We start from the raw sequence: 25,364 nt of genomic DNA on the forward strand, positions 1-25,364 counted from the left end.
AAAAAAACAGATTTGAATGGAGTTCGGGTACTGGGTCTTTTCAACTTCAAGTTTATTGGTTCATGTGAATACACTCGTTCCATCCGTCTTTATACCTAATATCCTTGAGCCTTGAGTACGTAGTGGAACTCACCCGGGCTGTACTTCCTGCGGCAGCTGAGGAAGTTCAACCTGCCGAAGACAATGATGGTGCTTCTACACCGCCATAATCGAGTCCATCCTCACCTCCGCCATCACCCTCCGGTACGCTGCTGCCACTCCCAAGGACAAGGGCAGGTTGCAGTGTGTCATTCGCTCTGCAATGACACACAATCACGAAGGTGATTGGCTGCAATCTGCCATCTCTCAGGGACCTGTGCGCCTCCAGCACTCGAGCAGGAAAGGTTGTGGCAAACCCCTCCCGCCCTGGACACAAACTTTTTGAGTCCACTTTTTGAGTTTACTTTTCTTGACCTGCAGTAATTGTGTTTAATTTCTTATTATCTCGCAATATGTTTATTGCTATTGTTACGCACAACAAAACAAGGCAAATTCCTTGTTTGTGTAAACTTTCTTGGTGATAACGGCGATCCTGATTCTGTTTGAAGAATAGCTCGGGCTATTATTTAGCCCAATTTAACCCCTCCTACTCCTAGGGGGGGTCTCCCCTAGGAGTAGTCTCTTTACCTGAGCCACCACAATATGATACTGTGCTTGAATGGAGCGTGACGCAACATAGTGTGATATTGTTTTCCTGAGCGGCTCACAAACGCAGTTCCACTCTCAGATTTATTGAGCGGAAATTTTCTGTCCAGCCCCTTGCCTCGCCTCCGCCTCGACGCGTCAGAAAGCGGAGAGAGGGAATGAGAGAGAGATAAGTAGCAGTTAAGCAAAATGAGTCGACGCTGAGGCAGTTTGTCAGTGCCCTTTTAGCACAACATATAGGCTCCATAGTGGAGGCTGATGGAGTGATATCCGGGGGAAGGAAGGCTGTTCAGTCTCACGGGGGAGATAGACATCAGTGCTTAACTTCTCTCAAGGGGGGGAACAAAGGTGCATTGGATTGGATTTTGGAGGTCAGAAGCAAGTTGATAGATGGATAGAGGCGGAAGTTGGAGAAAAAGACACCCTAAAGTCATTTGTGGTGCTTGTGTTTGCAGAGAAGGAGAGCGAGAGAGAGAGAGAGAGAGAGAGAGAGAGAGAGAGAGAGAGAGAGAGAGAGAGAGAGAGAGACAGAGAGACAGAGAGACAGAGGGAGAGAGAGTAATGTGATGTGTTATCAGGTCTGATGTTGGCTGGCTCCCATAATGAGTCCATGAGTATGATTAGTAACCCCAAAACTAATACACTCAAACAGAAAATAGTGATAGCATCGCCAATGGCCTAAAACATCCATCTGGGACGGACGGGACGAATGCTAATGTTATTTTGTATTAATGCGGATTTGACCTTGTCTTACCTCCATGTGGCAGCGGCCTAGACAAAAGGACTTTACATGTCAGACTAGAAACATCGGAGGGAATTAGCCTGAGGCTTCTCCTGGTTACTAACCTTTCTCTTCGACATGTGGAGCTCCAATCATGTAAAACACAATAGTTTGTTACTGTCAGGGAGGAACCTATGCTGAATATGCATGTTCCCGCTCCAGCGGGTCGCCTGTCACAGATGATGATGGGGTAAATTGAGGAGCGGGGAGGTTGTTGTACGTAAGGGGGCCCACCCGTCCGCCCTCCGGTCAACCACGCCCCCACAACGACCCACCAGCGACCCGCCACCCCGGAAAACCCCAGTGCTCAATGTGTGCTGTTGCAGTTGCAGTTAAAATTGCGGGGTGTGGGGGTGTGAGTCCTCCAAGCAAGTTGAACCCGAATCACTCACACCCCTCCTGCCCTGCAGACCCTGGTCTGGTGGAGTGTTGTTTGGAGCAGGATTGGTTTGCGAGTGTATGTGTTCTAGGCTAATATGAGTGTGAATAAAATTTCCGGGACGGACGAGACGCACATCGGGGCAGGAGTGTGATGGACAAGATCACAGCCACCCACCACATTCCCAGCCATATAGCTCGCACTCCACCCATCCCGCAAAACCCTAGACCTATTGTGTGGTGTATGTACTGAGTATGAGTTCTGGCACTGGGAGAGGTAGGTGAAGCTTAACCAGATCAACACAGGGGCGCATCAGGCCAAGGAGCAGTCACCCAGGACCCTCTCCCGGACCCGACCACCCCATAGCAGACCCACCTCCCATACCCGGAGGCACCCAACCTACTCTGGGTATATTCAATACCGATGCACAGCCAGAGATTCATACTACAAACTCACCTTGTCTTTGAATCTGAGTTAATCTAGCTCTGTTTGTCAAAGGCTTTCAGTGGGAACTTCAGTCAGAATTCAGTGTGGCTCTAGATTGCCCCCTGCTGCCCAAACAGTGAACAGTAGCATAAGTCAAATAGAAATTTGGAATTGCAGTCGTTCTCTGTTAACTCAACCCTCAGTAAACAAAAGCACAAACACTGAATCAGGCCTTCTCAACTTAAACTGTATATGTAAATACACTAACACACAAGTTATCATTATCCTAATAATGTGGATCGGGAATTTAAATCAATGGCCGAAACTTTTATTTTGGCATAAAATGACATTCAAATACAGGCATCCATTGAATTTCACTGAGGAGATGACTTAAAGGAAGAGTCTATTGACAACTTATCTCGCCGACACATTTCTTTTTACTTCACCCTTGTCTTTCTGTAGACGGTGGGCCACATGGGACGCCCACATTGAGAGCTCAGCTCCCTTTGATCACCGTGGCTTCCATTGTTCCTGACCGGGCCACCTCACTCTCAATAAAGAACATTATCCATTACTTATATCTGACCCGACAAGTGTCTTCTTTAAAAAGAATGGATCAACCTACAGCAACATTAATTTCATAGGGCCACAAAATGAATGCGATGGAATTAGGTTAAGGCATTTTATTTCCGTCCCTCCAGACCATGGACTCAGCAGGGAACATCTTTCATCTCCCCCATGAAACCTGTTGGTAATTAGGACAGCGAGGGAAAATGTCAGATTCCTTTTAACCCTCATTTTACTCCCAAATACTGACAAGGTCTCCCCCCTTTTCATCAGCAGAAATACAGTCGTCAGCATAATGTGCAAAATACATTGCTGATGAAATCCAAAGCTAGGGGACGGAAAATTCCAACTGTCGAGACGAATAACCGGCAAAGGCAACTGACCTCTGTTGTCAAGGACGACTTCGATATGCCCGCCAGGCCTTAGGACTGTGAGTAACAAGACACGATAGCGACTATCTTTTTTTATGGACAGACAAGTTTATCCAAAGTTTTGACATTCATATTGTAAATGTAAGCGTATTAAATGTCGTTGAAGGAATGCTTGATTGTGCCTCAGTGTATGCACCTTCTGAATGTTAATGAGAGTACTGACACAGTGAGATTTGGACATTCAGGACAAGCATAAAACTGAAAACTGAAAAAAAGATTGGTGGATTCTCTTAATTATATGAACGTGTCATTCGCCAGTGTGGTGATGGACCAGTTTTATTTACGCCTTGTTGTCATAACTCCAAAACACCATTGGTCCACCATTAGACAGCTATTGTCCACCATTGGACCGCCATTATCCCGCCTTTTGTCTGCCATCTATCCGCCATTGGACCGTCATTGGACTGCCATTAGTCCACACTGGACTGCCATTGGAGCACCATTGTCCCCCGTTTGTCCGCTATTGGACCCCCATTGGACTGCCGTTGGTCCGCTATTGGACCGCCATTGGTCTACCACTGGTCCCTCATCTGGACCTCGAGATTGTAAATCGACCGTGGGTGTGAATGGTGTTTGAGTTTGTGTGTGTTATCCTGCAATGGCCGTGTATTCCATTCAGGGTCTCATTGCAGCCTTAAACCCATTGTCAGCTGGGATAGTCTCCAGAGACGAGAACAAATAAAGCTGAGTAAACAAAATGGATGGCTAGAGGGATGGACACACGGACACGCGGACACACGGATTGATGGAAGATTGTATGAATATCATTTTCCCTTTTGATCAATCATTTCTGAAAAGATTGGCCGTGGAGTGCCACACTGTTTTTCGTGGTGTTGTACCATTCTATAACTTCAATATTATATTATATATGACATTTCACTGCATATATGTATGTATGTATGTATGTATGTATATGTATGTGACAAATAAACCTCTTGAATCTTGAATCTAATGAAATAAATATTGTTAGTTGTGAAACGTCTAAAAATGAGACTTTATCCATATCACGTAAACAGAGAGCTTCGCTGAGAGGCTGCAGCTCAGAATAATTGCACGGCTGCATTAAACATAAAGGACAATTAGGAAAATAAGAAGGCTTTGTCTCCACAGCGGTGCCTGCTTGGAGAAGTCCAATTAATCCCTCTGCTTGAAGGGCAGGTCTGTACGGACACCACCTGCATGTCAGGCCTTCATAGTAATCCAGCTGTGTGCAGTTTGACGTTTTCATCCCGTGAAGCAAGTCAGTTGTTTTTGAATAGTGGTGGAGAAATCGTCAAATATCACCACGGCACAAAGCAAGAAATCTGTTTAATCAATGCGGTAACGACTGGAATAATTATTGGAGTATTGACTCTATTTACAGTGTGCACCAACAGTCTGTGCCTCCTTCTGCTGTACAATATCCAGTAAGCCGGTAATCACATGGCAAAAAGCTTTCGATAACGGATGCGTCGTATTCCAACTGGAGTTTGCGTACCTTTTTGTGCACTCTACATCACTTTAATACATAAAACTCAACTAAAATGCAACGCCCAACCGAGCCATTATGTATAGATTTGGCCAGGGAGAGTAAAATATGAGATAGAAACTCTTAAATTAGTTTGACTTGGAATTCACAGGTCAGAAGATAATTGCATGGAGGTGTTTAGGTGACCGCCGCCAAAAACATGCACACATCATCATCTGACCAGCGATGGACGCGCGTCGACGAATGCTGCCCACTGCTCCTGGCACTGCCCCCCCGGAGGAAGGACAAGCCGGGATGGGTTAAACGCAGAGGCCTCATTTCACCGGCCACCATCCAAAAGCATGTGCGTGTAGTGTGGTGTGTTGTGTGATGATTAGAGATTCTTCTTCTAAATATGAGCTGTCGTCCGGAAGACGGAGAGGGTTCATGTAAAATGCGTGTGCGGACTCGTAACTTGGGGTCATACAAAAATCTCTGCTGAGGATCAAGCTTATTATTACATTATACCTGAACACAGAATAGATTATAATTTAAAATGCATCCAGCATGAAAGGGTCACCATCCCTAACAGACGAGCCTGAAGCCCAAACCTACAAAAGTGCTTCAGTCCTGCAAGATGATCAAGAACCGCTGGGCGCTTAGCAATGCAACGGCGCTATCTAGTGGACCAGAATAAAACATGTTGTCATTATCCAAGACGGACAGGCTGTAAACGTTTACTGCCTTATGCCCCCCACCACTTTCCACAGGGTCAGGGTTTTGGGGTTCAGTGTGAAAATCCCGCCACATTTTCCTCCTATGCGCAGAGTTGCCGTTTCATTTATTAATCATCTTTTAAATCTCCATGGTGACTTTTAGCGTTAAAAAAAAAAAAAATACCCATTTAAACAAAGTGTTAAGTAGCAAGCATACAATGATTGTCGTTATGGTTGTTGTTTTTGTTGTTGCAATTATTATTATTATTATTATAGTTGCTGTTGCTGCTGTTATTATTACATTATGTCATTTTCTTTTCCTTTTTGAAAATGATCCAAACAGTCATCCACCCTCAAAAAAAAAAAAAAAAAAAGTATTTATTTCATTTTAAATATATTTAAAAAATATATATTTATTTCGCATTCGTAAACGTCTCGTAAATAAATGCACCGAACAGCGTCGTGGTCCGAATCGGCTTTTTGGCGAATGTGCCGGCGCCGAAAGGCCAAGTAGGCCAGCGAGCTCCCAGCATGCACCGGGGCCGCGGCGAAGGCGCCTTCTGCACCGTGTACCCGCCGCGGAGTGGAGGAGCCGCCGCCGCCTCCCGCTCGGAAGAACACGCCCGTCGACGCTCCTTCGCAGGGGACGTAAACAGTGCGCCTCGGGTGTCCCGTCGCGGGCATGGCTCCCCTCGGCCTGATGAGCGGCGTCCGGCTGCTGGCGAGGTCCTTCGGGGCGCTGTCCTGCGCGAACAGCCTGTCGAGGTAACCGTGCCGCCGATCGCGGGCGACGTGAGCGGCGTTACCGCGGTGCCACACAAACCGCGGTTTACAACAAGCGATCTTCAAAGACACAGTTGCTTTTTTTTTTTTTTTTTTTTGCACATGCATTTCTAGTTTGCTGTGCTTCTATTTTAATTATATATATATATTTTTTTTTAATGTAGATTGTATTATGATCTATCCGTGCACGTGCCGGACAAAACCTGCAGGAAACCTTCGTCCAACTCCGATTTGGCCGAAACGCTTCTCCAAGAGAGGCGAGACGCCAGGTGCCTCCATGTGGAAAGCCATCTTGTGTCTCTGCGGATCAGATCGCGTTTTGTTTACCGTCCCACAGGTCAAACACATGTCCTAAACTGCCGTCAAACCGAATAACGGTGACGGAGAACGTATAGAAAGCATTGCCAAAGATGTATAACGAGCAAAGTCGATATCGTCATTAAGTCCCTGATTTGAACCACTCTGACTCATTTAATACAGTCGTAGGAAGTCATCCGCAAAGCATTTTTGCACTGTTTTTCAGAAAAAAGTGCACTGAGGGCTGAAATCCCAAATATGAAAATACGAATGAAAAATCTAATATTGTGCATTCAGGTTTTCATTCAAAAGGTTTCTTGGTAAATTTGTTCTATACTATATTTAGCAGTGTGCGAATGTCTGGACAGCAATTCCTATCGCATATAAGAAGGGACATTTCCCGTTCAAAATTTCTGCGAAAAAAAAGGGGCCGGATCCGAACATCACTAAAGTGGCAAGAAGCACATAGCGTGTCTTTCTCGCTGGGGTTGGTGATGTGGCCGAACTCAGATTGGATGCTGTTGCTGTGAGATGTTGACAAATGCGAAATCCGTGTCGCTACGGGTCACTCTGGCGTCCGACAACAACTTTAAGGGTTTTGACGAGGCTCATTCCGAGTGTCTATATGTGTTTTTGTTTTGGCCAGGTGTACCGGTGTCCTTCCGGGCTCGTACCTCGTCACAGCGAGGAGCCTCACTTCCGAGGTGGGCGCCCCGCCAAAGAGACCACTGAACGGATACATGAGATACCTCGTTCAGCAAAAGCCGCTCATAACCAGGCAACACCCGGGTAGGACTTAAACAGGGGATGGGCACGATTAGTCGACTAATCCGTTAGTCGAGAGGTTTATTCGTCACGTACATAAACCTCTCGACTCGGGCAGTGACGTCGATTATTGTTTATTTCTATTATTTATTTATTTTTTCACAACTTTTCCGCCCGGACTATTATAAGTGTAGCACACGCATCACGTTCTAACGGCAGTGGACAGCTAAGTGGGTGGAGCGGAGAGACAGTAACTACCTGTAAGGTAACGTAGAAGGAAGCGCTTGCAAATGAGGGGTCGATGGCGGCGAGACGCAGTGAAGTGTGGCCTTTTTTTTTTTTTTGTTTGTTTTCAATTCAAAAAAATGTTTTTTTTTACTCAAGCTTGGAACAAAGTAAAGTGGGCGTTATGTGGAGTGAAGCTGCCCTACCAGAGTTCTACAAGTGTGACGCGGCGTAATTTGCAACTTCGGCACCACTATTTTAAACTGTTATGCAAAATAGACGGACAACAGAAGTGAGCGTAAAACAAACATGGCGGAAATTTATCATTGGATGGATTATTGACAACATGAAAATAGCCCAACCCTAACTTCGGTGAGAGAACTTAAGTATAATTGGCCTTGACACGCCAGAAAATTCGTTTTTGCTGTTGCGTATTTGCAACTTTTATGAATATTTTGCCCCCTTGTTCCCTGACCACCGGAGAAATAATCGGGAAAGCGTAAAATATTCAGAGCTGCCTTGAATTTAGTTTCAGAGGATCAGTTTGCCATTATAGATGAAACTTTTTGTGCTGCACTCATGTTAAAGGTAACCTAGATATTGTATGGAAGGTTGCTACGGGATGTGAAGCTCAAATCTATCAATCTGTTGCTCGCGGCTCACAAACACACGAGTGAGAAGCGGCATGTTTTGGATTTGCTTCTAAATTGCTTTGAAGTCTTTTAAACTGTCTTCTTGCAGAAATGAAAGTAGTGGATATCACAAGCAAGATCGCTCAACAGTGGAGAACATTGTCCCCAGAGCAGAAACAGGTACATTTATCTTCTAGATTTCGGCGTCAATAAATGCATGTTCTCAGCTGTATTTGAATGTTTCGTACGAGTTGTGAAAGTGCAATGCTCCAAGTGGCACAACACATGCCGGAATAATGAGATTTGTAGTTGTTTATTTACTTACTATTGTTGCATACTTTTTTATTATTATTATTATTATTATTTTTTTTTTTAATCATTGAGCATTTTCATCGAAGTTGAAACAACCTATTTTCAGGGTCCTCGGAAGTGCTTGAATTTCGCCCCATGGAAGTACTGGAACCCCTTGAAAAAAAACGGCGATAATTAAGAACGCCGGACGTTCCCCCTGGTTTTGTTATTCAAATCGTAACGTAATACAATTTTTCCAGAATCCCGTCGTGTGACTATATTTCTCCTAGCGCCGTGGTCTGTGTCCCTCATCTCCCTTCGACACCAACCAAGCATGAACATTAAACGCTCTGAATGCTGGAAACAACATAGTTTATGCCAGGGAAATGTAAATTCAATCCAGCATGGTTGGAAGTAGGCAATTATAAGAGTAGGTGACGTTAACACTAATAATAGATAAATCATAAAATAAATGCTAGACAATGGGATTAAGATGATATTATATTTTAATTAATAAAGATCACATTGAAAATAGATAACCGTATATTTGTTTTGCGTGTCCTTGAAAGTGAAGAAAATTGTGCTTTAAAAAGCACTTGAAAGTCCTTGAGTTTCAATTTGTGACGCCAGAGTAAACCCTGTTTATTACAATGTAATTATTGCAATTTGTAAGTGACACCTAACTGAGTAAACCAAAAAAAACAAAAAACGTGTGTATCCACTGCAGCCTTTTGAGGAGGAGTCTCAGCGGGCCAGGGTCCTGTTTAAGGTGGAGCTCCAGCAGTACCAGGCCCAGCTCACCCCGGCCCAGACTGCGCAACAGGCGGCGGAGAGGAGGGAGAGGATGGCTAAAAGAAAGGCAATCCGCAAGAAGAGGGTAAGAGATGGTCGAGTAGATAAATGGAGGAGAAGGGCTGTCTGCAAGTACATTTACATTTAGTCATTTAGCGGACGCTTTTATCCAAAGCGACTTACAAGGGAGAAAAACGTTCAAGCTACATTGCGACAGAGATTAGTGTAACAACAACATTAGTGTAAGAATAAATACTGCTAGGTAGTAACACGTAGGTGAGTAAGTGAATGGGATGGGGAAAACAGGTATGGGCCGGGTAAACCGACGTGGTTCTACCAGTGCCGAGACGAAACAATGACATGTATAGAGGTATCTAAATGGATGAAGTTGGATGGATGGGTGGGTGTCAGGGAAAGTTAAAGGGGAATCGAGGTATTCAAAGGGATAGTGAATGGATGTAATGAACTTGACTATTTTATTTTGGATTTTTCCTCCTCATTTTGTACTCGGGTGCCGGGGGTGGACCTTTTTGGACCGACTCCTCTCACTTCTCTGTTCTCCGTCCGGTTTGTTTTGCGTCTTATTTTTCGCTCAGGAGTTGAACAACTTGGGGAAGCCCAAACGCCCTCGCTCCCCTTTCAACATCTACCTGTCGGAGCACTTCGTGGAAGCCAGGGGAACGACGACGCAGGTTAGCATCTCCAACGCAGACGACAGTACGATACGGTACAATGCGGTATCAGTGAAGTCGTTCAGGGGCATCGGCATGTTTGGAATAATACCGGTTATTGATTGTTGCTGTAATTCAGGAAAAGATGGTGCTGCTGTTCCAAGATTGGAAGAACTTGTTCTCGCACCAGAAACAGGTTGGTCGCCCGTGATCGGTTTGTCGGCGAATGTGTTTTTGTGTCTTAATAGTCATTTTATGACTCGTAGATGGCTTCCTGGATCCCTCCGTCTCTTTTCCCGTCCCAGGTGTATCTGCAGCTCGCCGAGGACGACAAGATCCGCTACAAGAACGAGATGAGCTCGTGGGAGAACCACATGAAGGAGATCGGACGGGAGGACCTCCTCCGCGTGCACATCCTCAACGCCAACAGGCAAAAGGAGGCGGCCAAGAAGAGGGAGAAGATGGCCAAAGCCAAAGAGAAAGCGGCGGCGAAAACAAAGGCCTCCGCGCCGAAGACGTCCAAGGCCCCCGCGAAAACCGCGCGCGGCAGCAGCAGCAGCACCACCGCAAAGACTGTGAAGGGCGCGAGGAAGCCGTGAAGGGCGCTCGTCGTTCCGGAGCGCGGAGGGGTGAACCCCGCGCTCGCTCACAACTGTCGAGTCGTCCGAGCGTTCTGCTGGAAGCATTTGGGTCCGAGAGGGTTTCAACGTGTTTTGATTTGCTCCTTAACAATAAAACCGCCGTCCCCAAAGGAAACACAGTTGGATGTTTTGGTACTTGAGCCGGATCCTCATCACAGGCGATCCGCCCGGTTTTAAAAACGAGATGTTTTTCCTCCTCGATCTCCCGAGATTCCAACTTGAAAATTGGAGGTCATGCATTTCGAGATTTTTATTTTTATTTTTTCTAAATAACATACGATTCATCTCTAAGGGCGGAGAGATGCCATTCCGTGTTGGCCCGGCCTTTGAACGCAATTGGTATAGGAGGATATTTTAAAACTAAAATGGTTATTTTGCGACTGAGGGAGTCAATGGTCACTGTATCGAACTGAATGTCAGGAGTCCTTTTTTATCTGAGTTTTGAGGGTTTTGTTTTTTTTTTCAACTACATATTTGTTTTGTCCAGTGGTAGATGCCGGTTATGAATAACTCATCCACAGTATTGATATAAGATCCTGTTGCTTGTATAATGTTTTTAGTGCAGCTACAGCAGACTCATTTACCATGGTTTTGTAATGTTGAAAAATAAACATTTACAACTTTTTTTTTTTCACAATTACTTCTTTATAGTGAGTGAAGTGTGATAAATGTTTTTTTTTAATTTTTTTATTTACAAACAAGCAAGTTTATGAAAATCACAATCCTCACGAGTGCGATTGAGTATAAAAGATATGCGAGTACAATAAAAAGTAACAAAGGTAAAATCTACAAAGACAGTTTTTTTTATCAAACGGCATTTCATAGGGAACATCTGTTCTATTTTTCTAGATCAGTCATTTTCAAAAAAACATAAAAAAAAAAAAAACTTTGCTGGTGTGTGACATTTGAGTGCCAACAAATGCACATTCAGGTATTCAGTACCTCGGATACTACTTGACACAAAATAAAAACGCATTAAAATAATTCCCCCGACCTGGAACGAGCCGGTTCCAACTGGATGGAAAAACAAAAATCATCAGTGCACATCACGGTTGTTCACGCTCTGCTGCCCCTAGATTGCAGTATCCAACAATCCCATTGTTGCTACATTACACGAGAAATCCAGAAACAAAACATGAAAAAGCCTACTTCACGCACGCTGTGACGGACACACCGCTTCCCCTTTTTTTGTCTTCAACTCTTAAGAAGTTAAAATCGATCGTCGCAATCGCTCTCCGCACTATCCTGTGGATATAAATGGTTAATTATTAATGAAACCCGTCAAATCGGGGTGTTGCTCTACACGCGACGTGCAAAACCTTTGCTCTAATCTGTCCCCTGGGGCGGCGAGGTTAATGGTTTTTAGAATCGATTCCGCTGCGTTTGCGTCGGGGAGATCAGGCGCGTCACAACAAACGGGCGGGAATTCTCTCTCACGTGCGCCAACCAGTGAGAATTCTGCATCGCGCCATGTGACCAACGACCACAGGAAGCGCGGACGGAAACTCAAATATATGTGGTCGGGCTCCGACTGTACAGAGAGTTGCTTGTGTTGAGCTCAGCGAAGAAACGAAATCGCCGGTAGAACCCTGTCGCTAAACGCAATGCACAAAACCTTTCTTTTTTATTTTTTAATTACCAGTTTTACCTTTGTATTTAATAACTGCCCTCCCTGATGTGGCTGCTTTGAGCTCACTGCGCTCAGACGTCCCTCGCTTTCAGGAGGAAGCCTGGAGCCAGTTCATCTCTGTTCCGGCGCTCCCTGTGACTGGACGGCTTGTAGCAGGGCCTGGAAGTCCGGGGAGAAGACCAGTTTGTGCTGGACGTTGCCCAGCACCGCCATGTCTCCGGCCTGACCATCCGCCACGCTCACCGACACCAGTTGCTGCAGGGGCAGGGGGGCAAAAGTGACGAGTTACCATGGTAAGCTTCAACCCAGTGATTTCAATCAGATTTTAATTTGAACAAAACGACCGCTACAGATCCAATTGGGTCGTCCAGACCGCGCTCGATTTGAGGCATAGGATTCCCAGTCAATCAATTATGGGTTACACAGTACACAAAACGATTGTGTCTTTCAAAGTCCCTGTGAAGTGAGTTCAGTGATTTGTTTCCAAGCACATTATGCATGTTAGAAAGTCAGCGCTGAAAACACGTGAAAAGACGGAACGATGTCGCACGGAATTGTGGGGTTAGGCCGTTCAACTGTCACCGTTTTTGTGGTCCGGATTTCTTCGGGTGGGGCTAAATAATGACTCGATGACGTAGAGTGGCATGGCCCCGCCCCCCCCAACACTGTATAAACCGTCTGAAACGGAGCATCGGTGGTGAAATAAGCCAAGGTAACAGCCTTGAGTTTGGGATAAAAATGCTGTTTGTGGGTATAAGCATCTGGAGTAAAAGGCGTCTTCATGGGGACCGTGAACTCTTGCCAAGTCTTGGCGCCGATCACCGACGGCCTACGACCTATATCCCCTTGAGATATGTGGGCGACCACCTGCGGGGGAGTGGCACCCCAGCTCAGGAACCGCTGCTCTAGAAAGACATCCCGACCTCAACGACTCGGTCTTGGGATCGGACTCAGCTCTGCTGACGATGTAAAATGTCCTCCCAAAACGCGCCGCTGAGATACTCACCTGGAGGAAGGAGAACGCGGTGCCCTTGGACACGTCCATGACCATGTCGCCCAGTTTCAATTGAACCCGGCCCGACTTCCTGATGAGCAGTTTTCCCAGCGGGCCCTCCGAGAAGTTGGACAGCACCACCCGACTGTCCCTCGCCGGAGCCTCCTGGGTGGAAAGACGAGAGAGAGAGAGAGAGAGAGAGAGAGGGAGGGAGAGCTGGATGAAATGTCTTAGGGTTTAAACACACAAACTAACACGGTAGTGGTCGCTATTGGCTTCCATACGCCTGTTGACCGAACCCGGTCGGCCTTACTTGCGGCTTCAGCGGTGTGGCCCTCTTGTCCGGGGCCTTTCCTTCTTTCGCGGAGGGTCTCTCCGGCATGGGGCCGGCGGCGCCAGCTTCTCCCTTACTTTTGGACAGTCTGCCCGGCATGCAGTCGGGCAGCTGGATGAAGAACAGCTCCTCTTGGTCGGAGAGGCTGAGCTCCTGGAAGAACTCCCCCAACGACGGTGAGCCCTCCCGGCTCTGGTGTCCTCCTCCCTCTGGGGGTCCGTGGGTGGGAGGGTGTGAGGACGGGGGATCGGCGGAGTAAGAAAGAAGCGGGTCCTCTTTCCCGGCGCCTATGGATATGAGTAACATTTATGAATTGCATAAATGGGAGCAATGAATGAGAAAATCTACAAAAAGGGAAGTATGGCCATCACCTGCTTATCCGAACTTCACTCATTGGAATTAACCGGTACTTTCTATACATTTTCAGGCCTGGAATTTAACTAAATGATTTCTTGTACTTTCCAGAACCCTGCATATATTTCCGAAAAACGAGTGTATCGGTACGAAGCGAGTCTCTCACATGTGCCGGTTGCCGGTGATGTTTCCGTCTTCAAGAAGCTGCTGGACTGGTAGAGAGGTAATTGGATGGGTCTCAGCTTTGCGTCGTTCCTCAGTTCCGGGTCGTCTATGAACTGGGGTTGGAGAAAGGGATCTCGATCGAAACCAAATCATGACCAATGATAATGAAAGCAGTACCCAAGAGCATTATTGAGGGTTCCCTTTTTTGTTTGTTTAATATCAAAGACCAGTACAATTGCAGTTCAGGGTCAGCCATGGACAACTACCATGGGCTCCCAATGTCTGTCACCAAAAGCCGCTTTTTAGCATTTTTCAAAAACCTTGGCAGTTCAAGGCCAAATTCTTCTCTTGAGTGCGGGAAAAAAAAAGTACGCAATGACTCTTAAAATGCATTCAGCGTAGGAATACAAATGTCGCACGAGATAAAATAACGGGAGGTCCTCACATCATCCCTCTGCAGTTTACTGAGTATCTGATCCTCGTCCTCCTCCGAGTCCCTCCTCTCCTTCTTGATGAGGTGACAGGCGGGAGGAGCCGCGGAGTCGCTCAGATCCGGGGCACTGCGCCACGCTGAGGGGCGGAGGAAAAGGAGGGGTGGTTTTTGGGGCGATTCGGAGCCGCAACGTGACGGTCGCACGGGAAGGGGAATAAATGAAGGCGAAAGGAAGAGCGCCGGACCTGTTTTGTGCAAGGTGTCCGCAGGCGCCTGCTCGAAGATGGAGTGGGACTGGATGGTCCGGGGTCTCTCTCTCCTCCTCCCCCCCCTGCCCTCTCTGTTCCTCTCGTCCCTCTTCCTCTTCTCCTTCTTCGGCGCCGCCTCCTCCACCTCTTCTCTCAGCCTGAAAAAGCAAAGGAAGCCGGTGTTTCGTCGCGTAGGCGCAATGTCAAGGGAGCGGTGTTATTTTGTGTGTTTTTTTGGGGGGTCACTCACTCGTCTTTACTTTTCCGCACGGCTTTGACGTTTGGCTCAAAGATCTTCTATACATAGAGAAACATAAAAGGAGGTTAAAAGAGAGAACAACGTGTAAAGTTTACATTGACTAACATCTTAATACATCCTAACTGACTAATTCAAATATCCCAATATTTTTGAAATAAATCCGACTTTGGGGATGGCTATTAGCGCATTCATAACATGCAGTATTTCCCACAAATATACATGTAAGAAACAATCATTAGTAATATGGATTTAGAAAACAGCGAGAACAGTCAATGAAGTCAAGGAAATTAAACGATATTACAACAACCAAAATCCCAGACTATAGTCTCATATCACAATATTGTTGTTACAAAGCTATCAATAATAGGCTTAACAATAACAATAACAATAATAATAATAATAATAATAATAATAATAATAGGCTTACAAAAATAGGCCTAATAATAATAATAATGAAAATAATAATGATAGGCCTAATAATAATAATAATAATAATAATAATAATAATAGGCTTACAAAAATAGGCCTTATAATAATAATAATAATAATAATAATAATAATAATAATAGGCTTACAAAAATAGGCCTTATAATAATAATGAAAATAATAATGATAGGCCTAATAATAATAACAATAATAATAATAATAGGCTTACAAAAATAGGCCTTATAATAATAATTAAAATAATAATGATAGGCCTAATAATAATAACAATAATAATAATAATAATAATAGGCTTACAAAAATAGGCCTTATAATAATAATGAAAATAATAATGATAGGCCTAATAATAATAATAATAATAATAATAATGATAATAATAATAATAATAATAATAACTTTAATTTCATAAAGAAATCATGTACAACCATATTCTGTTTTACAATAAACAGAATATGGTTGTAAATGTGTCCAGGTCTCCTCTCACCTTCGGCTTCTTGAAGCCGCCCAGGGTGAGGTCTCTGGACTTCAGGGACGTCAGTCTTCCAGGCGGGCTCATGGGGGAAGGGAGACCCCCGACCCGCCCCGGGCGCCCCATGCCCGGGCTGCAGCTCAGTCCGGACCCGGCCCTGCTGCTGCTGCTGCTGCACCCGGAGGAGTCGGGAGCGTCGTCCGCCTCCGCCGGCTCCGACATTTCCTCCATTAATTTAACCCGACATGACGTGGAGAGGGCGCGGAGGCGCGCAGCGTGGTGCAAGGCTCCATTTTGACCGCACGAACCGGCCACAGAAGTCGATACAACCGATAATCGCGATCGAACCCGGTACTGGATGTAAACAGAAGCTTGCGACGCCAGAGGAAGCGGGGGGGCGGGGGCGCCCAGGCCGCTGCGAGGCTCGTCTATTCCCGTCGACAACGCACAGTCCGCCCGTGTGGATCACACCGAGGGCGGGATGGATCTCACGCCGCAGAGGGTTCACTCCGTGTGGGGCGCGGGCTGCCGGGCTCCGCGCGGCGGTTCTCGTCTTCCTGGGCTTGTTGTGGCACATTGAAACCTGCGCTCTCATCGGCGGCCACCGGGGGGTGCTGCTGAGCCGTAGAGCGGACACTGAACTCTCTCTCTCTCTCCATTCAATTTCAATTTCACCAACTGTCCGTCTAATCTAATGTATCTAACTCCCCCTTCTCCCTATATATATATATTATAATTGTATATGCATATATCTATATATATATAAAGTATTTTTACAACATATACATATTGACATATACATACATAGTATATGCAATATCTAGGCCGCGCTAACAAATTTCCAGATCACAATATTTAATTGCAGTATTCCACACACATTTTATGAAATGTTGTCGGAATGTAAACCGGAATTAAATAGATGACACAGTTTGTCTTATGATTACGTGTCAGTTTGTGAGATGCTAGGCAATTCACTTCCACTGCACCGGGACAAGAGAAACACACACACACACACACACACACACACACACACACACACACACACAAAACAACAAAACAACTAAAACACAAAGCCGTGCATGACCCTCCGTTCACACATGCAGCAACCGCGGCATCGTGGTCGTGGAGAAATCAGGAAAGACTCGGACGGGTGTCCCTCGTGACAAGGTGTCGCTTTATTTCGCTAGAGATTTGTGGAGGGCGCTTTGGGCTTTCTTGCTCAGGTTCATGTTGCACCATCATTGAGTTCCATTCCTTTAAAAGTGGCACCGGCTACTGCTCTACGGTTTGAAAAAGGACATGGGTGTTGTGCACTATCAAACCGCTTTTACGATTTTCGCTGCAAATATCCCAGAGTGGTTACGATGGAGAAAATGAATTATGCGTCACTAATCACAACCATAATCATATAATAATCATTAATCAGTATTTATATTTGTACATTTTTCTTGGTAATGTGCTCTCCATCTCTAGCGACAGTCGTGGCATTACTTCCTGTTGATCAGCCACCTCCTCTGGCGTATTTAAAGATGCATTAACCATAAGGAGTGGGCTTATAATCCCAGCATTTCGCTTGTTTTCATCCGTCCCTCTCCCCGGCTGTGGCCTCTGTCGCGCACGGCGTGGGCGGCGGTGACGGTGGACGCCAGCACCGGGAAGCCCCGCAGGGAGGACGGGCCCGCGGCCTGGAGTGGCAGGGCGGCCGGGACAGAGACACGGGGAACGGGATCAGCGGAAGGAGCTACATGGAACGGATCGCGTCACACACCATCTGATAAGACTGGTACTTGCACAATAATCTTTTTTTTTTTTTTTTACAATGCAAAAATGCGATTTCATATCTGCGACCTTTACAATGTGGGGGGGGGGGGGGCGACCCAAGGTTAAACTTAAGATCTGTTTCTGTTTGGCCGACTTTACAGTGTCTGCTATCTAAATTTGAAACCTGCGGCAGGCAGATAGAGGCGGCATGTATTTTTTTTTTTTTTTTTTAATTGTCAACGGTCCATTATTTTGAGATGATTCAATCGCATAATCTCCAGCCAACTTTGTTCCCTTGCTCTTGTTTGGATTCGGAACGGAGCGGAGTCGTATGTGGCTCTCTTGTATATGAAGTGAACTTGAAGGAAGGAAGGAAGGAAGGATGTTAGGAAGGAAGGAAGGAAGGATGGAAGGATGGAAGGATGTTAGGAAGGAAGGAAGGGAGGGAGGAAGGAAGGAAGGAAGGAAGGATGGAAGAGAGAAAGAAAGGAAGGACTGCATATATGTATGAACGTATGTACATTTACTATGCAACAAATTATCTCTTGTATATGAAGTGAACTTGAAGGAAGGAAGGAAGGAAGGATGTTAGGAAGGAAGGAAGGAAGGAAGGAAGGAAGGATGGAAGGATGTTAGGAAGGAAGGAAGGAAGGAAGGGAGGAAGGAAGGAAGGATGGAAGAGAGAAAGAAAGGAAGGACTGCATATATGTATGAACGTATGTACATGTACTATGCGACAAATTATCTCTTGTATATGAAGTGAACTTGAAGGAAGGAAGGATGTTAGGAAGGAAGGAAGGAAGGATGGATGGAAGGATGGAAGGATGTTAGGAAGGAAGGAAGGAAAGGAGGAAGGAAGGAAGGAAGGATGGAAGAGAGAAAGAAAGGAAGGACTGCATATATGTATGACCGTATGTACATGTACTATGCGACAAATTATCTCTTGTATATGAAGTGAACTTGAAGGAAGGAAGGAAGGAAGGAAGGATGTTAGGAAGGAAGGAAGAAAGGAAGGAAGGATGGAAGGATGTTAGGAAGGAAGGAAGGAAGGAAGGGAGGAAGGAAGGAAGGATGGAAGAGAGAAAGAAAGGAAGGACTGCATATATGTATGAACGTATGTACATGTACTATGCAACAAATTATCTCTTGTATATGAAGTGAACTTGAAGGAAGGAAGGAAGGAAGGATGGAAGGATGTTAGGGAGGAAGGAAGGGAGGGAGGAAGGAAGGAAGGAAGGAATGATGGAAGAGAGAAAGAAAGGAAGGATGGAAGGAAGGAAGGATGTTAGGAAGGAAGGAAGGAAGGGAGGAAGGAAGGAAGGAAGGAAGGTACATACGTTCATACATATATGCAGTCCTTCCTTTCTTTCTCTCTTCCATCCTTCCTTCCTTCCTTCCTCCCTTTCTTCCTTCCTAACATCCTTCCATCCTTCCTTCCTTCCTTCCTTCCTAACATCCTTCCATCCTTCCTTCCTTCCTTCCTTCCTTCCTTCCTTCCTTCCTTCAAGTTCACTTCATATACAAGAGATAATTTGTTGCATAGTACATGTACATACGGTCATACATATATGCAGTCCTTCCTTTCTTTCTCTCTTCCTTCCTTCCTTCCTAACATCCTTCCATCCTTCCTTCCTTCCTTCCTTCCTTCCTTCCTTCCTTCCTTCCTTCCTTCCTTCCTTCCTCCATTTCTTCCTCCTATCCATCCTTCCTTCCTTTCTTCCTTGCTCCCTCCCTTCATTCCTTCCTTCCAAACATCCTTCTTTCTTCCTTCCTTCCTAACATCCTTCCTTCCTTCCTTCAAGTTCAATTCATATACAAGAGATAATTTGTTGCATAGTACATGTACATAGGTTCATACATAGATGCAGTCCTTCCTTCCTTTCTTTCTCTCTTCCATCCTTCCTTCCTTCCTTCCTTCCTTCCTTCCTAACATCCTTCCTTCCTTCCTTCCTTCCTTCCTTCCTTCCTTCCTTCCTTCCTTCCTTCCTTCCTAACATCCTTCCTTCCTTCCTTCCTTCAAGTTCAATTCATATACAAGAGATAATTTGTTGCAAAGTACATGTACATACGTTCATACATAGATGCAGTCCTTCCTTCCTTTCTTTCTCTCTTCCATCCTTCCTTCCTTCCTTCCTTCCTTCCTAACATCCTTCCATCCTTCCTTCCTTCCTTCCTTCCTTCCTTCAAGTTCACTTCATATACAAGAGATAATTTGTTGCATAGTACATGTACATACGGTCATACATATATGCAGTCCTTCCTTTCTTTCTCTCTTCCATCCTTCCTTCCTCCCTTCCTTCCTTCCTTCCTAACATCCTTCCTTCCTTCCTTCCTTCCTTCCTTCCTAACATCCTTCCTTCCTTCCTTCCTTCCTTCAAGTTCAATTCATATACAAGAGATAATTTGTTGCATAGTACATGTACATACGTTCATACATAGATGCAGTCCTTCCTTCCTTTCTTTCTCTCTTCCATCCTTCCTTCCTTCCTTCCTTCCTTCCTAACATCCTTCCATCCTTCCTTCCTTCCTTCCTTCCTAACATCCTTCCATCCTTCCTTCCTTCCTTCCTTCCTTCCTTCAAGTTCACTTCATATACAAGAGATAATTTGTTGCATAGTACATGTACATACGGTCATACATATATGCAGTCCTTCCTTTCTTTCTCTCTTCCATCCTTCCTTCCTCCCTTCCTTCCTTCCTTCCTAACATCCTTCCTTCCTTCCTTCCTTCCTAACATCCTTCCTTCCTTCCTTCCTTCAAGTTCAATTCATATACAAGAGATAATTTGTTGCATAGTACATGTACATACGTTCATACATAGATGCAGTCCTTCCTTCCTTTCTTTCTCTCTTCCATCCTTCCTTCCTTCCTTCCTTCCTTCCTAACATCCTTCCATCCTTCCTTCCTTCCTTCCTTCCTAACATCCTTCCATCCTTCCTTCCTTCCTTCCTTCCTTCCTTCCTTCCTTCAAGTTCACTTCATATACAAGAGATAATTTGTTGCATAGTACATGTACATACGGTCATACATATATGCAGTCCTTCCTTTCTTTCTCTCTTCCATCCTTCCTTCCTTCCTTCCTCCCTTCCTTCCTAACATCCTTCCACCCTTCCTTCCTTCTTTCCTTCCTTCCTTACTCCATTTCTTCCTCCTATCCATCCTTCCCTCCTTTCTTCTTTTCTCCCTCCCTTCATCCCTTCCTTCCGAACATCCTTCCATCCTTCCATCCTTCCACCCTTCCTTCCTTCCTTCCTCCATTTCTTCCTCCTATCCTTGCTTCCTTCCTTCACAACATATGGTGTATATGTTCTTATCTGCATCTGCTACAGCTGGACTTTTATTATTATAGTTCCATAATGATTACATAAATGCGGGGTAAAGTGTGTGGGCATGTGCGCGCCATATTTAAAAAAAAAAAAAAAAATATATATATATATATATATATATGTATATATATATACTTTTTTGCCTTCCTTTTTTTTACCTCCTTCATTTCAGAGGTGAGAGACAGGAAATAATGGTGGAGTCATTTTAGATTTTAGATTTAGAATTGACATGAGTGAAACACTCTGTACGGCCGGTCTCTTTATGCACCCTGGACTGTTGTTTCTCTGGCCCCGGGCGGTCTGATATCATTATCTGATTCATATCTGATATCATTGTTATTACAGCAATTATACCTATTGTAGCTGTACGTGTGCAAACGCAATGCCGTTGTAACTGCGTCTCTGTAATTGTAAGGGGCGTCTTCGTAATGGCATTAGTCTGCAGATTGAGATCCTCCCTGCACGCGGGTACAGAGGCCGCCGGACCGCAGAAAAGTTTTTCTTTTGCAGTCCGTGAGACCCGATCCCAAAAGGGAAACAGTTTATTTCGGTGCTGCCCGATCAAGATTTACTTTCCCAACATTTGAATTGAACAGAACTTGTCCGTGAGGGTCATTGCAAAAGTTTTGAAGAAGTCATTTTGCGACATTCGGTGACCCGTAGGGACCTGGTGTATTGGGGTTTCCTTTCGCATGTCATTCGGACGGGAGTGATGGCAGTTAGAAAAGCACCCTCACTATTGCAGCCGCTTTGAGAAGCGGGTGGAAACAGGAGCAGCTTCGTCTTGAGCGCTGAAGGCAAAGCTGAATTTAAATGATGAATTGGCACTAATACTAACAGGTAACACAGCTTTTCATAAATAACTCCCAATCTACAGCACAACAACTGTGGTATAAAAGTTTATTCAAGCTATAACAAAATGCACTGTTCTCAAGGACTGAAATTCCAGCAATTGTAGTACTGTTCATGGCCAGATGGTGGGGCTAGAGGCTCACTAGATTCCTATAGAGGTCAGTTGGTAATAATCACCAGTGTCTAAAATTAAGCATTATGTAAGGTAAGTATCTTTTTTTGTTCGTGGCGGTGTCAAAAGTCTCAAAAAGTGGTCTGAGTTATATGCTTGTCTTGTCCAGCGGCAACTTGTCCTTGTCCGTTCTCTCCAGAGCCTCGTTGGGTACTGTTCTTTCCGTTTCTATGGACCAAGAATTTAGACATAAATGAGAGGTGCAAGAAAACCTTTTCGACCCGTCTCACTGTGTGAAAGTGAGATATGCATGGCCCCGGAAAAAAAAAAAAAATAGATGAATGATTATATTTTCATTATAAGACCACCTCTTCTCCGTCTTCATCCTTCTAAATATGGTGCAGGAGGTGGAGACCACGAAGACCAGCACAAGGAACCCCGCCACGGAGGACAAGCCCACAAACACTCCCCACTGGACATTCATTTCTGCAATTGCGAAAACATAACTTTGTAAATTCACTAACTGTCATGGGCGGCAACCTTTACAGAGAGAAAGATTCTTCAGACACAACATGGATAGCAGGGTAGAGAGGTCAAATGCATGAACGCGAGACAAACAACCCATCACCATCTGATAAGCCACGGCTTTACGGCGAGATTTTATAACATGACTCGCGTTGAGGTAATCTGATGGCCGTTGCTGCATTCGATAGAGATCTCTTATCTGGACGTTTACAAGGGTATCTCCAGTACCGGAGGTCCCTGCGGTGCTCATCTTCGCTCATTACGAAAACATTATCTTGCATCTGGCGATGATATCTCGTACCCGGAGGTAATGTTCATCTACAATCTTGTCGGAGTTAGTTATTGCTGACCTCTTGCAAAAAAGGTTGTCGGTCACGGAGCATTGATCTCCTGTGGTCGTAGTGGTACCTACTCACAGCTTGGACCCTATAGAAATACATTAAATCCATGTGTCGAAACTTAGCAGAAACATCTTACTGTTGTCGCCCCCCTCCGTGTCTTTCTCGGGGACCAGCATGTATCTCGTGCTGTCCAAGTGGCCGTCGTTGACTTCCGGGGTGATCCCCAGGAGGTGACACATGAGCGGGTACACGTTGACCGTCTCAAAGGGCCCCGCAAGGAGGTTCCGCCGGAAGTCGGGCCCCGCGGCCCTGAAGAAAGGCTTCATGTCCATCACCTGGTTGTCAAAGCCGTGCTCCCCTTTGTTGGACTGCAATGGAAAAAACTGTAGATGGACAGGGATCCGAATCATGGCTTGTTCAAAGACGGTAATTGAGTATTCTGCTGACAAGAACGTTAGTCTTGGGTGGTTGTTGCTACAGTGTGTATGAATTGGTGCAAACTCACCCCATTGATGACATATCCAGGGTCAGCGAAGAGGATGAGTGGCAGCAGGCGAGGGTGTTTGCCGTAGTGCAGCCTGGCCGGCATGTCCTCCTTCTTGTAAACATGCAGGTGCGGGTGGCCTCCTTTCAGGGCCTGGTAAACCTTCTCCAGCATCCCCTCTTTGGGAAGCAGCATCCCGGAGGGACCGTAATCCACTAGGTGAAACTTGATGTCCTTGAAGCTGAAGCCGGGGATCTTTGAGAGGATGATCTCCTCCACCAGTCCATTTCTCAGCACCGTGGTCATCCCGTGGTCAGCGGTGATGATGATGTTGAGGCGGTCCGTGAGTCCGTGGGCGTGGACCTTCTCGCGGATGTAGCCCACGGTGCGGTCCACTTGTCGGACCATTTCCCTGCGTTCTGCCGAATCGGGGCCGTATTTGTGCCCGACTCCGTCCGGTTCTCCGAAATAGAGGGAGACGAAGTCCAGGTCCTGTTGGTGGAACCACTGTCCAATCACCTTGTCGATGTTCAGCCTCCAGTCCGTCTCGTTGGAATGGTCGTAGAATCGAGGCTCCACTTGTTTGACCTGCACCGTCTCTTCTCTGTAGGTGGCCGCGGTTCCGGGGAAGTGGAGGGAACCCGCTTTTAGACCCTGGATGAGAAGATGTAGCACACATGTTTGAGTACAGATGGACAAATAGACAATAGACAGACAGAATGACAAGGATGACTGGATGGCTGGATAGATAGGAGCCGGGAGACCGCACCTGTCTCTGTGCTGTTATCCAGATGGGCAGGCTGCCATTGTCCCAGTAGGAATCCACAAACTGTGCCATGTAGTACTGCTTCTTCTCCTGCGTGGTGGTGTTGAACCATATGTTGTGAATAACTCCGTGATTCTCTATGTAGCGTCCTGAGAAGAAAAAATGCCCATCGCGGGAGAACGAGGTTGAGCATAAGCTTTGCCGTTCGAATGTAGAATAAAATCGATATTTATTTATTGATTCACACTCCTTGCATACATTGCGTAAACAATTGTTCAGCTCACAAATGTGTTTTTGTTTTTTTTGAATTAAATGAAGTTCACTCAGTATCTAAGTAAAAGCTCTATGCTTGTCATTTAAGCTCAGGAAACATCCCTGCTTCGTGGCTGAGCAGCATCCTGCAATGCAAATGCCGTGTTTCGGTGGCCGATTTGGATAGGTGTTGCGGAATTTATTTCCTAGCTGCATGTGGTATATGTACAAAAAGCGAGGCCACCATTTGCATGAAATACTTGTTTGTTTTGTTGGCTGGGTGGGGATTTATTGAGCAAGGAGAAACAGTAATATTATGGAACAATATTAATGATCTCACACCAGTACCTTTTGTTAATCTCACGTGTATCAGTAGGAGTGCATGCTTCTTGGAAGAAACACACAAAAAGCTTCCAAGACTGATCCCCAATAATGTTTAATTTAGCATTCAGGTCCATGGACGAACAGTTGGGAATCAAATATGCTAAGCTCAGGTACAATTGTTGTTGGCCCCTGCAGTTGAGTGTTTTTTAATGACCAGTTCTGTTCGGGTGCGGTTCCTACCCACGTGTTGTGGCGCATTACCTGTGAGCAGGGTGAAGTGAGTGGGGCTGGTGATGGTGAGGAAGGGCGGCGTGACGTAGGCCGCCTTCACCCCGTCCCGCGCCATCCTGTCCAGGCTGGGGGTGTCCACGTCCCGGTCGTAGTCCCAGCGGAAGCCGTCGAAGGAGATGAGCAGCAGCTTGTTCCTGTATGACGCTGCCCGGGCCCAGCCCGGGTCGGGGTTCAGGCCTTTCCAGGGGGCAGCGGAAGAAGGGGACGGCGTCAGGACGCAGAGGAGAGCCAGGCACAGCAGCAGCAGCATGATTGGGTCCTGATATATATATTTTTTAAGCCTCCCTCTTTCTACCGAAGAAATCAGCGACTGGCTGTTTTTTTAGGGAGGTCTAGTCGCAGCTTTTCGTTGATAAAATGTCGATCTTGTTCTGTTGTCACTACCCTTTCCAGATGAGACAATGTATCTCCTCACTCACGGCGCTGACGTGGAACGTCTTGTCTTGGTCGGCTCTGCCCTTTCTCCTTTTAT

At 45.7% G+C, this 25,364-nt stretch overlaps 3 protein-coding genes across 3 annotated transcripts; 1 reads left to right on the forward strand and 2 right to left on the reverse strand.

Moving 5' to 3' along the window:
• Positions 1-5,978: 5,978 nt before the first annotated feature.
• On the forward strand, positions 5,979-11,152 carry tfam (transcription factor A, mitochondrial). The gene is made up of 7 exons (XM_080021576.1): positions 5,979-6,196; positions 7,158-7,300; positions 8,243-8,313; positions 9,152-9,301; positions 9,813-9,908; positions 10,027-10,083; positions 10,193-11,152. The coding sequence occupies exons 1-7, from the start codon at positions 6,114-6,116 to the stop codon at positions 10,484-10,486; spliced, it is 894 nt and encodes a 297-aa protein (XP_079877702.1). The 5' UTR covers positions 5,979-6,113; the 3' UTR covers positions 10,487-11,152.
• Positions 11,153-11,255: 103 nt separating this feature from the next.
• LOC307245861 (DNA-directed RNA polymerase III subunit RPC4) lies at positions 11,256-16,490 on the reverse strand. Its single transcript, XM_080021575.1, has 8 exons — positions 15,874-16,490; positions 14,937-14,983; positions 14,684-14,844; positions 14,451-14,575; positions 14,007-14,118; positions 13,466-13,773; positions 13,165-13,317; positions 11,256-12,413 (listed from the first exon to the last, which is right to left on the reverse strand). The coding sequence occupies exons 1-8, from the start codon at positions 16,087-16,089 to the stop codon at positions 12,270-12,272; spliced, it is 1,266 nt and encodes a 421-aa protein (XP_079877701.1). The 5' UTR covers positions 16,090-16,490; the 3' UTR covers positions 11,256-12,269.
• Positions 16,491-17,411: 921 nt separating this feature from the next.
• LOC307245389 (ectonucleotide pyrophosphatase/phosphodiesterase family member 7-like) lies at positions 17,412-25,031 on the reverse strand (the record flags this gene model as incomplete). Its single annotated transcript, XM_080020950.1, has 7 exons — positions 24,863-25,031; positions 24,029-24,174; positions 23,281-23,913; positions 22,912-23,158; positions 22,278-22,395; positions 22,086-22,137; positions 17,412-17,543 (listed from the first exon to the last, which is right to left on the reverse strand). The coding sequence occupies exons 1-7, from the start codon at positions 24,945-24,947 to the stop codon at positions 17,412-17,414; spliced, it is 1,413 nt and encodes a 470-aa protein (XP_079877076.1). The 5' UTR covers positions 24,948-25,031.
• Between the last annotated feature and the right edge of the window lie 333 nt (positions 25,032-25,364).

Source organism: Zeus faber (assembly GCF_960531495.2).
Source record: "Zeus faber genome assembly, chromosome: 20".
NCBI lineage: Eukaryota > Metazoa > Chordata > Actinopteri > Zeiformes > Zeidae > Zeus > Zeus faber.